At 36.0% G+C, this 19,016-nt stretch overlaps 1 protein-coding gene across 4 annotated transcripts in view; it reads right to left on the minus strand.

Moving 5' to 3' along the window:
- Nucleotides 1-19,016, minus strand: part of LOC118186480 (ATP-binding cassette sub-family G member 8) — a 156,904-nt gene that overhangs the window by 22,127 nt on the left and 115,761 nt on the right. For all 4 annotated transcript variants that reach the window (XM_085811035.1, XM_085811034.1, XM_085811036.1 and 1 more), the window contains 2 exons: nt 15,798-16,039; nt 434-551 (listed from right to left, as the gene is read on the minus strand). In XM_085811035.1, coding sequence (XP_085667161.1) covers nt 434-551; nt 15,798-16,039 — 360 coding nt within the window. The remainder of the gene's footprint in view (nt 1-433; nt 552-15,797; nt 16,040-19,016) is intronic.

Raw genomic sequence — 19,016 nt, forward strand, 5'->3', positions numbered from 1 at the left:
CTAAACATATAAAAAACGATCGGAAATCTAGTGAAGATCAAAGGCGCTTAACAACTGCTAAATCCCATCCATACTTACCTAAATGCAAGATTTTTGAGTTGATTCGTCAACTGGTGCTTCTCACTTCTATGCTTTAAGACGGATAAGTCCATTTCTTATATATATGATACATAAACATGGTTCTGTAATTTTTTTTGAATTAAGCGACTCCTAAAATAAATTTCAAAGAATTCGAAAACTTATGTACAAAAATTACAGTTTTTTGAAGGAAAGGGAGTATGTAAACTTACATATGAAAAAAATTATAAACATTTTAAACAACTGTGTATTTATAATTTGAAAAATAGTCGCAGGTTAAAAAATATAGTGTTTTTACAGCAATTTATTTTTATTAAATCTTGGCAGCCAGGCATGTATCGGATTCAAACCTCACCTGTGTCCAGCAAAAGTTGAGAAGCTACATTCAACCTCCTCTTCTCGGATTCTGTCAGGTCAGATACCCGTGTATGCTTCACTTGGCCAAGACCGAGATCCTCCAGAAGAGCATTGATCTGGAAAAAGAAACAGAATTCGTAATTCCACTCGGTCCACCAAATCACTCTTTCCTCCAAGCGGCTTCGGGCGTAACTGAATTTTTTTCCCTCTCCCTCTTCACCTCAAAGTGATTTTATGGGCTTAAGGGAAATGAGATATTTCAACTGTCGAAGTAAAAAGCGAAGAGAAATAGAAGAAAAATGAAGAGAAATACCTTTATGCAAATGAAAACTTAAGGTTTAAAGTAACATTTCAGGAAACGATGCAAATCACCCAACTATTTTTACTTTTAGCTTTACATCAGGTAAGTTTTATTCTACCGATTTGAATTTTGCGATATTAAATTATTATTTAGCACTTTATGCGCATAATTATAAAAAGAATACGAACATTAAATAACAAATCCAAAAGAAATAGTGCGGCTTTAGAAACTGCTGCTCAGATATTCACCAGCTCGCTAAAAATATCAACTACTCAAACCGATCTCCATTTAGATTTGATTTATTAGATTATCGCCAAGCACAATTGGACTAACTCTCTAAGAGAAGCATTGGCTTCCAGGAGACTTTCTTATAGAAACCCGCTCATGTCTTAACACATGAAACAACCATAAAAACGCCCATACAGCCAAACCGATCACCGAGATTTGAACGCGGATTAAAGTACCAGTATTTAACGGTGTTACCTGCTCGGCTGCTACATATTATTTAGATCACAAAATTAAAAACAATTTATATATTGCGTAATATATAAATTCGAATTTGCTATACTAAATATACAAGTCCTCGTTTCCAGGTATTCAATCTCTCGTTCGAGTTCAATTACGACTAGAAACCATGCATTCTATACTTAAATTCGCTCCTTCTAAATAACTTGTCGTTAGGTTTGCAAAGAACACAAGTAGAAACCGTCAGAAAGAGTACCGATTCACAACTTTCGTCACATGAACTGAAGGCTTTCTTAAGGCATGTTATTACAGGAGATCAGAAAATGATTCTTTATGTTAATGTTAAGAAGACAGAGGTTGAGCCAAAAACTAGAAGACGAGTCTTACGAAACCAGGACTGCAGCCAAAAACAATTTTGCCTATGGTGGGATATGGAAGGTGTAGTTTATTTTGAACTGATGGGGAAAAACTCTAGATAATGCAGATGTATCGTGTACTCAAATACATCATTTGGAACTTTTTTTTAACAAACAAGCAACGCGTTTTAATCAAAAACCATACGTGACTCTTGAGAAGAAAAACAATGAATCGCATACTGCAAGAGTGGCTAGATAAAAACTCAAGAAAATGAAATTCTACTCATCTACTTAAACCTTCGTACATTGCCTCTTGTTTAGGTCTCACCAATATTTTCTCGTTGCCCAAAACTTCCATGATGTACAGAAACTTGAACATAATAAATGGAATAAAAATATAATTATTTAACTAAAAGCTTTAAAATGGGATTTAAAAATTTTCTGAAAGTCATTAAAATGGTGGAGACTATATCGGTGATTATTTCATTGTAACGAAAATCCACCTGTAAAACGAAAACGATAGAAATTCTAAATCACGTGCTTGCTGCATACCAAAATCCACAACATTTTATTTCAGCTAATCGTAATCGAAAAAGTAAATGCACGGATGGTCGCGTACCATCTCGCCAAGTTTCAGGGCATTGTTAAGTTGAAGAGCTACACACAGAGTAATCCTTTTGACGAATGAATTCAGAAAAGACGCCTCTGAGCAAAAAGCAAAGTAGGTGAGAAATGCTATAAAATATAAACCGTCAAACACGAACTCCGTTGCGAAATGCTTCAGCTCGCTGGAAAATTGAGGGGGAGGATTAAACAAATGGAGGTGAGAAAATCCGCCCCTTCAGGGAAGACGCTCATGAGTACTTTCGGAAGCATGCGAGGAAAACAAGTTCGATGTCTAATGCTCTATAAAACATCGATATCGAAAGATTTCGTTAGACATGTGCGGTGAACTTTGTCAACACGTGTAAATATATTTTAACTACACATTGTAAAAAGAGAAATAGTTACAAATTAGCGATAATGAAAATATACATTTTTCAGGATTCAAAGGAAAAGTTATCTGGAATCATGTAACTGCACAAAATATTCACACTTTACATGATTTTTCTAATAATGCGTCGAGTTTAAGTATTACGTTGAAACGAAATTGTAACCAAATACATATAATCAAATATATAAACCAAAAAAGAAAACTCTGAAAACTTTCAGATTTTACATTACGCTCGAAGTTTTTTTCTTTTTTAAGGTTTTTGTGTTACCTTTATTTATTATATAACATGCAAGTTCTTCGCCCTTAAACCATAAAATTCAGTTCAACAGAAATATCACAAAACAATTTAAAAAGAGCAAATCGTGGGAATTTCCGATACACAATCTTGCGCTGGAGGTAATCCCCTCCATACAATATTGCCATTGCTCGCTTTGAAATCGTCGAGTTTATTAATGAAAAATTTGTTAAAGTTTTACGAAATATGAAATAGATAATAAGACAAATTCCAAATTTTAGCTTCCAAATGCTCATATTCGAGTGGAGGACTACTTTAATGAAAATTTGATGTCTCTAGGTACCATTGTTTTTTCACAATGCGAGAAACAAACATTCATGCAAATTCTTCGTTATTTAATCGCTTTAAATATAATGCAAAGCTCTAATATTTGGTGGCGACAATTTGAAAAGTAAAACGCCGTTTTTAGTTAATTCAAAATGCCAAAACGAAATAAATAGCTCTTCTGGGAAAATAGCCCCTTTGGCTAAAAATAGTTTTTTTACACGTTCATTTCTCGTGCACTTAGTTGATGTCCCACTCCTACCACTCCGGTGAAAACTCAGTATTCTGAAAGGCATCTTTTTTTATTATTCTATAAGCATCAATGTCGCGTAAAAATACGTTCCAGGCCTTTGATCAATTAACGTTTACTAAGGGGAACTCAATTGCTAGCATTAATTTGTAAACAGTCCCTAACCTTCTCATTTTTTACAAGTTTCAAACACAAGTTATCAGTCGTAAAAGAAAGCATTTAAATTTCATTCATGGGGAATTTATAAAGTTTCTCGGAAATGCAATTCAGTAAACAGGCCAAGCCCAAGAGTTTTTCAAATTCAGATGAAATAAATATGTAACATATTTTTAACAGGAAACAAAAAAAGAAGACTTCAACACCACAGCAATCCATGCAAATGGAAGACTTCAACCACAGCCATCGATGGAAATGAAGACTTCTACCACAGCCATCCATGGAAATGACTTCTACCACAGCCATCGATGGAAATGAAGATTTCTACCACAGCCATCCATGGAAATGAAGACTTCTACCCCAACAATCCATGTAAATGAAGACTTCTACCCCAACAATCCATGGAAATGAAGACTTCTACCCCAACAATCCATGGAAATGAAGACTTCTACCTCAGCAATCCATGGAAATGAAGACTTCTACCTCAGCAATCCATGGAAATGAAGACTTCTACCTCAGCAATCCATGGAAATGAAGACTTCTACCTCAGCAATCCATGGAAATGAAGACTTCTACCTCAGCAATCCATGGAAATGAAGACTTCTACCTCAGCAATCCATGTAAATGAAGACTTCTACCTCAGCAATCCATGTAAATGAAGACTTCTACTACAGCAATCCATGTAAATGAAGACTTCTACCTCAGCAATCCATGTAAATGAAGACTTCTACTACAGCAATCCATGTAAATGAAGACTTCTACTACAGCAATCCATGTAAATGAAGACTTCTACTACAGCAATCCATGTAAATGAAGACTTCTACCTCAGCAATCCATGTAAATGAAGACTTCTACTACAGCAATCCATGTAAATGAAGACTTCTACTACAGCAATCCATGTAAATGAAGACTTCTACTACAGCAATCCATGTAAATGAAGACTTCTACTACAGCAATCCATGTAAATGAAGACTTCTACTACAGCAATCCATGTAAATGAAGACTTCTACTACAGCAATCCATGTAAATGAAGACTTCTACTACAGCAATCCATGTAAATGAAGACTTCTACTACAGCAATCCATGTAAATGAAGACTTCTACTACAGCAATCAATCTTGAGGGTAAAAACTACAAATTTCAAATTCTGAAAACTAAAATTAATGCCTCTCCTTTTGATTTCTAGGAAGCTTTCGAAATTTTCTCGTATAGCAACTTCGGCTTCGTTCCTATCGGAAGTACAGACGAATCTGTTCCGATCCCCATATCAGACGTGGATTAAGCATTATGGCTTATACTTCAAGTGTTTACCGTAACAACGCTACGATAAAGCTGAGCTAAGATCCAACGAAAGTAATATTTTCATGTTTATTTGTGCAATTATTTACAATGAATTACCACATTTGTTTACTGTTTAACTATACAAAATTATACTTGTTGAATCTCAGATAAAGGAGTTCATAAATTAAGGAAAATTAACCAAGTCAGTAACTTAATTTCACAAATCATTTATAATGTTCTCACACTGTAAATCTTCGAACTGCCATCTTATGCAGCATTAACCTCAATCTGTTAAATATACTTGGAGTGGTGCTTCTGACAATAGTCATAATTTAATTCTTTCGGAATTCATGACGATTATCTACGGCATGAACTGAATATTTCTTACTGTATAACGTCGGTTTATTCGCTATCTGCTAGACGCGTCGCATACACTAATAACAGTTGCAAGACGATATGCGAATTGTACTCTACGCATGCAACCTAGAGCATAAACATTTCTTAATACCATTTTCTGGTATACGCCGAAACATCACATCAAAAACATTGCTAACAAAAATGTCTCGGAAAAACAACGCAAAGCGAAAACCTAGTCAACAAAACATCGTAGAAGAAAAGAAGGCAAAGAGAAAAACATGGCAATCCCAGAAACACTGCAATATAAAATATGGTCGTCGAAAATTAAAGAGCTTCGAAAAGATCACAGTTTTAAAACATCGGCGTAAAAAATAGTGGTAGAAAATGAATAAATAATCGCATAATTTGGTTTACTTAATTACGGCAAAGCGCACGAGGGCTATCTGCCTAAGGGGGGGATGCCTTCGTGGAGGGCTTTTTGAGGGAAACTGGCTCGTATACACGTTAATCGCATGATAATATCTCACCGCATATTTTTCATGCTTTAAATCCGTATTCATAGAATGACTTGTGAGCACAAATAGGAATGAGAAATAGTTTGTCTTTTTATTTCTTATTTTTAGATCTATTAACAAATTTTTGTCGAAAAAGCAAGAAAACTAAAGCATTTAAAAAATGAAAATAAGTAAAAATCAATTCTATTCGAAGTAAATATAATTTTAAATTTATGTACTTATTAAAAGTCATTATTTAATTAGTTTCTTTTATAAAGTTGTATTGTTGTCTTCCCTTTTCTAATTTTTTAGCCTATTTGTTTCATGAAAAATTGCCAATGAAACTTTATAAAAGAGGTTAATTAAATAATGAATTTTAATAGCTAAGTACATAAATTTAAAAATCTGTTTACTGCTATAAGTATTATTAATTTTAACTGATTTTAATCTTTTAAATACTTGTTTCTTTCTTGCAAAGCAAAGCAAAAAAAAAAAAAAAAAAAAAAATAATAATAATAATTAATCCTAAAACATGTCAGCGATGTTATGTGATGATTTGAAAATATTTTCCCACGATATGTTTGACGATATGTTTTAAAATTGCAATGTTTCTTAACCATTTTATTTTCAACGGCGATTTTTTATACCACGATGTATTAGAACGGCATTGTTTTCTCGTTGCTTACTTTTCTCTTTATTTTGTACGACGATGTTCTCGCCTTGCGTTGTTTTCTTCTGCTATATTTTTTGCCGCGATATTTTCGCCTGTAACCCGATTTTATTTCTTAATAAGTGTATTTGCTCTCTATCTTTCTGTGAGAATCGTATTTAAAAGTAATTTATCAGCAATGACATTACATACAGAAAATCAAGTGAACCAAGTTAGTTTACCCTTGAGACAAGACTATAAAACAAAAATCAACTGGTGAATGAGACAGTTTCGGAAAGTTGTGATGAAAATGAATCACAATCCAATAGAGCGGACAGAAGATAAAAGCCCATGAAATGTACTAAGTACACCAGAAACTGAATCAAACAAAGTACCAACCCGTCAAATATTACATAGACGTTGAAAAAAGTGTAGGTCTTTAATTTATGCTTTCTGAGAATAGCAATAAGTTATTAAAAAAATTAGTTCTTCGTAAGAAACATACATCAGCTGTATATACTGAGGGTTAAAAATTCTGCCGTCGCGAAAGCGTTAAAAACGATAAAAATAAAGGGCCATAGTGTAAATGCATTCCAAGAATTTTAAAGGCCCAGAAGCGGCCGAGCGGTAAAGCTTCTGAATACTGTTAGTTCTGTCCAAGGTTCGAATCCCACAAGCGGGCTGGCTACATGGGCGTTTTTCTGGTTTCCTTTAGAAAATCCTTCACGAAGGCATCCCTCGCTTCAGTATAGTGCTTTAGGGAGGAACACGTAAATAAAAAGAATTTTAAAGAGTATATATTACTTCAATATGGAAAAATACAAGAAGTCTTTCTAACTAACTGGAGGGATGTCTTCATGGAGGCTTTCTAAGGCGAACTAGTTAATTTTAAAGAGCAAATGTTGAAATTAAATTGCTATAAAGTAATGGAAACGTTGGCTAGTTTACAAACGTCTCAAAAAATGTCGAATTGCAAATGTCCTTTCGTGTGGATTACTATAAAAGCAGATTCATAAAAATTTTCCTGAAAATCATTTTAAGATTTTAAGTTAAAAAAATTGATGATTAATAATAAAATTGACTGGTTTCCATTAGAGCAGCGATCATGTCTCGGTTCTGGAAACACGTGCATGCCAGAAAGTAATTACACTCGCTGTGCGCCCTTCGTCACGCTCCATTTCCAGCTCTCGACCTTAACCTCCAAATCGTGAGAGAATAAAGTTCTCCATACCAAAATTCTAACATTCATCATTTCTTTTCATACGTTAAATAACTTTCTAATCAGGCATTGTTTAGAATGCGTGCATTACGGTCAGTACTAAAAATTAAATGCTGAAAAACGCAATTAATCCAATTATTTGCATAAGAGAAAACTCTTTGAAATAAAAGTAAGGTAATTTACAGCTAAAAATGGTGTGCAGTACAGAAGAACATCTACATATAAATAACTGTTTTAAAATAACTATATACCCTGGATTAGTTCTTGACAGTTTCAGATGTGATTGATGCTTTCCTCTTCATGTGATCTAGGTATGAATTTCAGGGACCTGTTTGGGTTTCCATTCAAACTACATTTCGTACTTTGTGAAATGGGCATGGATATTAAATGGTTACATACTTTCAAATAAATTACGTTTAAAAGTTATAAAATATAGAAAACGTCAATAAAAGCTTAAATTGTACACAAAACAAGTAATATAAATTTTTTTAAATTTCTACTTAGGTTAACAACGAAAAATTGTAATTGTTACTTTTTATTAACATTAGAATTTTTCGTTAATTTTTATTACTAATTATAATTATTTATTATAATTAATTACATTTTTATATTTCTTTATATTTATAATAATAGTTAATACTTCATAATAAACTTTATAATTTTTACAGCACTTGAGAATCTTAATAAACAGTCATTTGTAAGTCTTGTAAGTAGTAAGTAGGAAATTGACATTAATATGTGAAAAAACTGTATTAACATTAAGTGTCATCCACTACAAGTTTTAAAAAACGTATTTGAACTTGAGTGGATGAATAAAAAGTATTTTACTAACGCTTGAAAGTTTGAAGAAGATATAGGGAGTAAATATAGTAGGAATTTAAAACGGTGATTGAATAATGGAGCTTTTTCACAAAATTTAAAATTATTCAATGAACCATTATATTTAGAAAGAGATTGTAACGTCTCAGCCGTTTTCTAGTGGTCACCTCGGAATTCTGGGAAAAGTTATTTTCTAAAGGCCACTTATAGCCATTTTCGGGAAGCTAAACGTGACTCGTCATTTCGATCCTGAGAAAACCTGGAACGGGAGAATCCTTCGTTCAAAATTCGCCTGCATCTGTTTTGTATCTGTTTTGTATCAACTGCCTGCCGCCAAACATCTCGATGCAGAGATCCCTGATCACGCCCCAAATCGGAGGCTGAGAATTCTCACGAAAATTTCCCAGGCTTGTCAATATCACACCCGCAACAATCAGCATGCTATCATAAATCCAGAAGTGCTCTGAAAATTTCAGGCAAATGAGAATTTGGAAGGTCTTCCCGATACGCCCAGGAAATCTTGAACAAAAACAGTGAACGCAGATCCAGATAAACAGAGTTTAGTAAAGAAGAGAAACCTTCTGTCTTGTGTTTTCAGCTCTGCCAGGTGCAATGTTTTTCTTTTTGTTCGGTCAAAAACATTCTCATCTCTGAGCGAAGAGATCCAGTAACCGGTAGCCGGATCTACCGCTAACTAATTTGACATGAACTTCCTCGGAACGGCCAGGAAAGACGATAAGGCTGTTCGGTTTTACACAAGAACTTCATCATACACTTTGAGAATTTTAACATCCAACTAACGGACAGGAACTTCTGCAGATTTCGCACAATTTTTTAAATCCTTTTTCCATTCGACAAGAACCAACAAACACCATGTTGTTAATTATTTGCATATAGCTTAGAATTTTAATTAAATTTAATACGTTACCTCCTTGCTTTGCGTCAATTCGCTACAAAGTGACAAAAGCTATAAAATTGAACGACCGACCATAAAACAGAACAGAAGCGAATGAGTTTTCCCCATAATCAGAAAAATGTTTCTTTCAAACATTTAATAATAATTGCCGAGAATAACAGATTTTTAATTTATGTATTAAATTCTATATTGTACGAACAGAGGTGAATAGTAAGATTTAAGAATTTTAATTTATAGGCCTCAACATAAATATTCTAAAAGTCCCCATGGATGGATTTTTTTAAACATCTTTCGCGTGAGTTGCTCAACTGCTGCATGAATCGGTGATCCGAAAACAACATCAGGAGGCTTACTTTCATTAACTTTTTATAGTATTGATTTTCTTTTTTTACTTCAAAATGATTTTTCAGGGAACTGAGTAAAATAAATGCACAGAAGCAGTTTTTCCTCAAAGATTATAGAGTTCCGCAAAATGCAAGGTCGGAGGCAATGAATTTGGTAAACAATTTTTTAAGGCTGTTTTGGCGTCAGGAAAAAAAAGACAAAACAGACAACAAACGGATATTTTCTTCGTTCAAATCTTATAAGACATTCCTTTGAAGTTTAGGGGAAAAAACTTCTTCGTATGAAGGTTTTCGTCAGGTCGTAAATATTAATGAAACTTTTTTTCAACCGGGATAGTACAGTACAATAAGAAACGCTCCAACAAACTCGGAGGTTAACTCAGATGGATTAAAATTTCCTGCTCGGAAATTAGCCTGAAGCATATCAGTATGAATTGCTAGAGAAGTATGGTTGTATTTATAAACTATTTGATACTTTTCCACTCAAAATGAAATCCAATTTAGAAGAATACATATCAAGTGCATACCCTACAGATTTATATATTAAATTACGTTTTTTTGTTTCAAGGCTGTGGATAAAGCAATACATATATTTTGTTTCTTACTTGACAGTGAGTTTCTTCCCTCTCTGAAAAATACCCAAATTTATCAAGAACGAATTGTTTATTTTACTACATAGACAGTTTTATCAATATGCAAACGAAACGTCACAACAACACTGTCGAAACTTTGAGAAGTAAAATTAACAGACCGTCCGTCACTTAAAGCAAAACATTTGAAACTCCCTCAACATTTTAGCATCTTTCGTAAAGTAATATTTCATAAACTACAATTCTTTTAGGAATAATAAACTCTTATGAGTGAAATGGAAAATTTTTGAGCATATAAAGTTTAAAAAACACAAAAGATTTGTCTATAACAGAGTATTTAGCATTTTAGAAATGCTTAAATATTAAAAGATAATGAACAAACATATACCTAAATAATCACACTGATCCAAGCCTGTAATTTATTCCATTTAGTTTGGATTATGAAAACGCCAGCGAGGGCTATCTAAAGGGAGAAATGCCTTCGGGGAGGAAAATTGAACTGAAATTAATTGAAACTGGTTTACATTCACATTACGCGTCGGGAAAACGTCGAAATTTTAATGTAACCAACCCGTTAGCCAGGATATGAACTCGGGATGAACTACTAGTGTTCATTGCTCGGTCGCTGACATACTCCAGTGCCATTTAACGGAATTAGAATATGAAAATATAAAAAATATATGCCTTTTTCTAAATATATCTTTTCAAGAAACGAAAAGCTAGTACATTTTTGTTGAAATTTATACAGGTATATTAAATATATATATCAATAGACAGAATATAGGTCCACATATCAATAGACAGAAGTGTGAAGGAGGCTTAATATGCACACAAAATAAGCAGGTATTAGCCACACATACAATTATTCTAGAACAAAATACTAATTGGTGGTTTGCACGTCTGTTGAGATTCTTGCATTGCTATGCTTCGACTTCCGCTTTTGAATTGCTTAAGGATTCTGCGGAAATTGTTTTTGACTCGGTTTAATAACACAGATCAGGGATTTGGAAGCATTTTTAATGGTGCATTTGAAGATAATCAATGTAATTTACTTTGTTGTTTCGTTGTTGCTGAACAACTTTTAAGAAATGGGTCAAGAATTCGAAGAATGAAGAGCTGCTTGGTTTTGATTAACTGCTCGTTTTGTCCTGAATGAGTGACGTCAGACTGAAAAAGAGTCACTATATTTATTTTACAGTTCATCCTTCAGATTTTTGTTTTACTAGGTACCTCTTCGAAAGCTTGTCACTGGGAGCTTGCTATGGTGTGTAACCGTCAACAACGGGCATTTAAAGAAATAATGATCTAGATCCCTTCTTTCCCTACACATGCAGAAATTATTTCCTGAATAAAAGTTCAGTAATTAATAAAAAACAGTATGGCTTCCGTGAAGGAATATCTACGGAACAGGCAGTAGCAGATCTCCTGAAAGTGCTGAAAAAGAACAGAGAGGAAGACAATCACTCAATAGTAATATCTATTGACATAAAGGGAGCCTTCGATAATGTCTGGTGGCCTGATGTAACAAAAGAATTAGATTCAATCAACTGCCCAATTCAGATCTTAAAGTTGATAAGGAGCTACCTTGAAGACAGACAAGTCCAAGTAACTACAAACGATGGAATAATCCAGCATAAACTGGAGAAAGGCTGTCCACAGGGTTCCTGTCTAGGGCCAACCCTGTGGAACCTAGTAGCTAATTCAGCGTTCCAAATTTTTGAGATGGAGAGCGAAATACATCTGCAGGCTTTTGCGGATGATTTCCTTCTAGTAACTTCGGGAAGAAAGAATATCGAGAAAATTACACAAAATGCACTAAATAGGTTCTTAGAGTGGGCACAAACACATAAACTTACGATCTCAGCAGAAAAAACTACCATGATATTTATAGGGCGTAAAAGAGTAATGAAAAGAAATCCTACCATTAGACTCAACGGTAGCTCAATAAAATGCTCTTCAAACATAAAATACCTAGGATTTATCCTCAACAATAATCTCTCTTGGATTCCCCACTTAAAAGAACTCAGGAAAAGATGTATCGCACTCACAAACACAATGCTACGCACAACAGGACTGCAGTGGGGAGCACCACCATGGGTGCTTAAGAGGTGGTACCAAGCAATAACATAAAGAATTGTTCTCTACGGCGTAGCGATCTGGGGAAATACACTCAACGTAAGCATGCGTAGATTACTCCTGTCCATGCAAAGGCTGCAACTCTTGCTCATCTGCAAGGGCTACAGAACTACTTCAATGACAGCTCTGCAGGTTCTAGCAGGAATTCCTCCGCTAGACCTGCAAGCGGAAAGGGAGTCGTTAATTGCAAGAGTGTTAAGGCTAGGTGAGGATGGAGTTCTATGGGAACAACACCACTTTGCTGAAGACTTTGAAAAACACAAGCCAGTGACTCAAGGACATCCGGCTGAAACACATCTAAAAAAGTGTATTCTAGGCCACTATGTGACACCAAAAGATAACCACACAGTTATATTTACAGATGGCTCAAAAACCGAGACGGGTACTGGCAGTGCCTTCTGCGTTCTAAAAGGTAATACAGCTGTGTATAAATGGAAAAGAAGACTTGGCAGTAGGAACTCAGTATTCCAAGCTGAGCTGGCAGCACTTAAAGCAGCAATTAATTATGTGAAGAGGAACAGACTTCTCCACATTACTATTTACAGTGATTCTGCCTCTAGCCTTGACGCAATCAAAGGTTACAAAAGTAGAAGCCAGTATGTCCAAGAAATTAGAAAAATCCTCCTCAGTCTTCCACCATCAGAAAGGCCATGCCTCACGTGGGTTCCGGCTCACGTGGGCATTAAAGGCAATGAGGAAGCAGACACCCTGGCAAAAGAAGCCGCAAAGGAGGTCTCAAGAACAGAACTGCCAGATAAGTTACCTAGGTCTCATCTCAAAAAGATCACTCTAAAACAACTGATAGACATGGCAAGCCAGATGGGATACAGCAGATACAGGAAGGAGAACGTATATGTTCTTCCCAAAAACAACGCTAGAGTTAAACTGCAATAGTGGTAGTCAGACACAGTTTTATACAGGTCATGGCCCATTCCTGACCTATCTGCATAGATTCAGCCTGAGTGACACAGAAAGATGTCAATGTGGAGAGGTGGGGGATCCAGACCACTACGTCTTTCACTGCACAAACACGGCATAGTACCATATAAGAAAGCCAATTCAAGCTTACTGGCCACAATGGGCGGCAAATATGAGAACAAACAAAACAGCAAATAAAAAGCTACAAGCGGTAATCAGCCATTGTCAGAGAAAGTATTCTCTAATACGACGATAAGTGTCCCCAAATAGAAATAATCAAGTGTTTAGCGCTCTGAATCATAAAATGTATAAATCACACTAAATCAATCTGGGCACACACCTCGAACCTCTCAACCCAAGACTAACTTAGATAATTAGGACTATGGCAACAACCTGCCTATATTCTTTATAATGTTTACTTTTGCAATTAATGTACAGGTCTAGGACTCGCAAGACCAGATCGTGCCAGTAAAATCTTCAACAGCAATGAGTTTTTCCTACACTTACTAATCGTGTATTTAAATTACAAGTTTGTGATAAATAGGTTCAAGAAGGGCAAGGTCAACTTATGTTATCACCTCAAGTTTATGAATGATATTATTATTGGTATGGCATTTTTGCCTTCTTAATTTTAATAAATATTCAACTTTTTATGCAAATATTAGGGAAGAAATATCTGTATTTATGTGATCAATTGCATGTTTGAATCTCTTCCCTAGTGATCAGCATTACGTGTTTAATTATGTTTTGTATAAATTATGTGCATGTTCTAAGGTGATAAAACTAACTATGGAATTAATGTAAGTAAGTTTCTCTTTGTAATTATGTATCAGCATTATGTATTCAAGTGTTTGGAATCAGATATCAGTTTTACTGAGTATGGTGCTGTACTTTTCTGTTTATGTTCACTTTAAAGTACTCAAGTCTGTATTTATTCCTTCTCAGCATGTACTATGAAGGTCAGTTCGTACTTGGCTAGGATTTAGACTACATAGCAGTACTTAATGATCAGTTTTATGTATTATGCTTATCAGCTTTATTTTTAGTTTTCATGTATTATGTATGCATTTTTAAGTGTTATGTACGCAGGCATTAGGGATCAGCTTTTTGTATTTCTGTACTCAGTATCATGTTAGTTTTTCACTTTAATATTCAGTTTTGTACTTATGTATGTATTATCCTGTCTGCAAGTACTACGAAAGAAAATGTAGGTGAATGGTTCAATTTGTAAAACAACTACAGTTTAAGTATGCGCAAAGAACTAAATTATGCAGGAATTTGTTATCTTAGTGATAACAGGTACACAATCTTTTAAATGTTCTTACATAAGAGTCAGGCACATGGAAAGTAAACTGCGTTAAATTATGTTTGGGCGCTAGGATTTTTTTAATCATCTTTTAATCTCTCTCTCTTTATTATTTTTTTAATTTTTTATTTATTTTTTTAAAGTTTACTATGTGCAATAATTTAATAGGTTACAACTTTCCTCCATGCAGGACCAACGATTTCACAGAAGCCCCATAAAGATATGACGGTTGTGTCACGATAAGCACCCGCATATAGACATTTAGCAAGTCCAGAAAATCCACGGCAGTTAATTTTTCAGGCAAAGTCCTTCTATCTTTACTTTATCTAACACAAGTTTCTGTCTATTCTAACAGCGATTCTTAACAGTCTTTTGATTGCTTCTTTGCTTAATTTTAAGTAGTTCCTAACAGGATACTCTTTCCCCGTACAACAACATCCAAGCTTATATGTAGACTATATGAGGCTATTAGCCGTCTATTCGGCTGCGTTCCCGGAGCAGGATGGAGCAGAGAGTAGATGGTTTCTGCCAGGAAGATAACACACTGTGAGGCTAAGGCCAGGTCAGTGGTCTTCCTTGGTGGCGCTCACTCGCTCACTCACTCACTCACTCACTCTTACAAACATCCATGTTTTCTCTAGATTAGAACCCGGGCGTATCAATAGGGCACTCAGTGTTTCTAACCGATATACCGGCTAGACAGCATTCATCTGTCAAGGTTTACAAACTCGTAGTACCAAGCCATACACTCCTTTCATATGTAGTATTAATCAATTGCACTTGGCTAACTAAACTTTACTTGTCAGAAGATGCGGTTACTCTTGGATGAGAAGGATCAGGTCTCTGGACAATTGAACACTTCGTTTGATACTGTTTCCCAAAGGGAGAGGTAACAGAATTTTTAACACCAAAGGAAATAGTAACATCATTCATAGATTGTCCTGCTTCAAACTCAACCGAAAACCCGTCAGCGTTTTGAATTATCCAACCGTCTTTCTCTGGAATCATAGTTGATCTTACCTAACCAAAAATATAACGTGAATCTTTCAAAAATGAGAAGTCAACAGTGAAACTCATCCACTGTGCCTATTTGGGCACATTATACAACATTGGTATATTCTCTTCTGCATTTCCAATGCGTTTTTTCATCCAATGAAAGTGAAGCACAAGTTTCGAAGCTCAGAATTTACTGATATTTACAAAGCAGAGTATCAGGAAGGTATCCATTGTATGGAACTTAAAAATACACTTACCCGACTTTTTGTATCGAAACCTCTTTCATTGTCTGGTTCTTGCAACAGGGATGTGAAGAGTAAAGTTTGCCGAACGCTCATGTCAGGTCCGAAGTCTGTGTGACGTTGGACATAAGCAATGCAGCGTTCCAGTTTCTTGAGAGTAAGGTAGAGGCCGTTGACCATGAACTCGCCCCTCAGACGACATCGCCATTTGCGATGTCTGTTGGCGAGGATGTCCAAAAGAGCTGTCCCCTCACTCTCTAAAGTAAAAAAAAAATAGAAATATTAATAAACATTTTATATCGTAAACTGCATTACCAAGGACCCAGCATTACGGACAAGTCAAAAAAATAGCGTAAAAGCATAATAAGAATTCGTTATTTTATTCTTTATTTCAAAATTTTGATTGCAAAATGCAAGAGCATTTTTAATTGAAAGCGTATTCACATCAGAAGCAAACTGTAGTTAAATATAATTTCATTAGAACATTCTTTAGAACAACTTCTTCTGTAAGACGTACAGTTAATTAGATATAAAACAGAAATAAATTAGAACCTCTAAATTTCGCTACTTCCAATACGTTTCCTAGTTAGAATATAATCGTTTAAAAGCTGACTAGTTTAAAGTAAAGATCCTTTTAAATTTACTTCTCAGAAATCAATCCGTGTTTTAAGTCTAGTAACTTAAATACTAAAATGGAGAAAGGACAGAAGTACAGCTCTATACCAATAAAGAGGAGGGGTTTTTGCAACAGCTAGATCGAATTAAAAAGAGTTAATGATTTAAAAAGAGATATATTCCATAAAATTTCAGCTTCCTCATATATTATCCTGTTAAAACTGAAGCAATTAAATAATGGGACGTCTTTATTTACGTAATGGACATAAGGAGCCCCAATATACACTGGTGTGCAAAAATTAAGGACGAGACGGTTTTTTCGATATAACTTTGTACAAAAGCTTTCCAAATCAACACATTTAATACCGTAAGATCCCCAATACTTAAGGACATGAGTAATGTAAGCAACACTTACTAAAAGAGAAATCAGAGGGATAAAAAGAAGCTTTATTGAAAAAGTAGCATGGAGCGCAACGCGACTGAAGGCCGAAACATCCCTGTGATGGTTGTCCAGCAAGAAACATCCGGTCTTTAATAGGGGATATGATCTCCCCTGACTGCTAGGCAGGTTTCACAGCGTCTGCCCATGCTGAGAATGAGGGTGTCAATGAGTTGTTGAGGCATTGCTGCCCATTCGTCTTGCAGCGCCAATCCAAGCTCCGGAATCGTTACTGGTGGTAAGGTACGAGCTGCCAAGCGTCTGCCTAGAAAATCCCATGCATGCTCGATGGGATTGAGATCCGGAGATCGTGCCGGCCAATCCATGCGTTTAATATCCTCACTCTCTAAGAGCTGTTCGGCAGCTACTGTGCGATGACATGGTGCATTGTCGTCCATGAAAAGGAACTGCGGACCCATAGCGCCTCTAAAAAGACGCACATATGGAAGAAGAATCTCGTTACAATAACGCGTCCCGTTGACTGAACCCGCGTCGAAGATGTGAAGGTCTGTACGACTACCAAGCATGATGCCTCCCCAAACGAGAACACCGCCACCTCCCTACCTGTCCCTTTCAATGATGTTCGAGGGATGATTGCGGCTTCCCCGCTCTCTCCAGATGAGTATGCGATGAGAATCGCTACTCAGACTGAATCTGCTCTCATCTGTAAAGAGTACTCGTCCCCATTCATTGTCTCTCCAATTCCGGTGTTCCCGGCACCACAGAGAACGCCTTCTCCGATGGGCAGGCGTTAGAGGTACACACCGTACAGGGCATCGTGCAAACAGACCACCACCGTGCAGTCTTCTGGCCACGGTAAAACGCGATATCGGTCGTCCAGTCGCCTGTGTCGTGTGTCTAGCAATTTCTCCCGCTGTCTGCCGCCTGTTTCTTCTGGCATGTAAGGCAATATACCGGCCATCTGCGGGTGTGGTTCCTCGTGGACGACCACTACTAAACCCCCGGATAGCTGTTCCTGTAGTTTGAAATTGTCTCCAAAGTCGTGAAACGATGCTGTGAGCAATTCCGAACTCTGCAGCCACACTTGTCACACTGCGGCCTTCCTCCAACTTCCCAGTGATTCGACCTCGGGTAAAAGCATCCAGATGTCGTCTAACAGATTGATTATTCGCCATTTCTCGCTGAGGCAGCAACTCGGTGTGATTTTAACTGCTATACGGCGTGCAATCTCTTTGCCAGAAATACTGATCTTACACCGACAACATGCTTTATACTACTCAGACACTCCCCCATTACATCTACCTTCATATCTGCGCATGTGCTACCATACATCACCTTACTTAATCTCCTGAGTGGTCTTTCTGTCCGCTCTGCCTCTTCATTCAGCTGATATGCTAATTTTTCGACTTCGTCCTTAATTTTTGCACACCAGTGTACTGCATCAGGACTGATAATAACAATCCTGATAAAGATTTGAAAATTTCAAACCTTTAATATGCTTCTTCGCATACTACAGTAAAGAAGAATACGAAATGCATTACATTTCTTTTTTTTTTTTTTTAACCCATTCATTTATTGCATCTACTGCACAACTAAAATATCTGACGTGTGCAATTTATGACCAAAAATGCATCATAAGCATCAAAATCGCCCTCGCAGACCGATTATGAGAGCCGGGCTGCATCCAGAAAGGGACGCCAACGGACTCTCTCACAACTTCTCTCTTCTCTGACAATAATCAACTACAGGAATTTTTATCAATAATTACGTGTTTATAAACAAATATGTGTAAAATAACTGAAACAAAAGTGTATCATGTGATTTCGCAATGATCTTGCAAATTTTCACTTGCTCATTTTGAACAATTTAAAACGTTAATATTGGAACTGAAAAATGGATGGGTTCTCAAATTTTAACAATTTTCATTAATGGAAGAGATCCACTTTTTGGGATATAAAAACAAAATTTTGGAATTCGTGAATATTTTTAATCCTCCGAGCATTACGTGTTTGGCCTTGAGATTTCAAATTTTAACCTAATGTCACGAATAAGTGCCATTTTCTTAGTTATAATTCCAAAATGACAGTCTCACTTTGACCCTGAATTCGCTTCTTCCATAATACATCCAACCCGAAATCTGACTGATCAGGATCTGGCAGAAGCTTTTATGTGTAATGGGAATGCCATCGCCGTCGATACGGAATTTTAGTCTATAACCC

The sequence above is a fragment of the Stegodyphus dumicola genome, chromosome 2 (assembly GCF_044657685.1).
Source record: "Stegodyphus dumicola isolate Sdum_Otavi_A_Nest chromosome 2, ASM4465768v1".
Taxonomy (NCBI): domain Eukaryota; kingdom Metazoa; phylum Arthropoda; class Arachnida; order Araneae; family Eresidae; genus Stegodyphus; species Stegodyphus dumicola.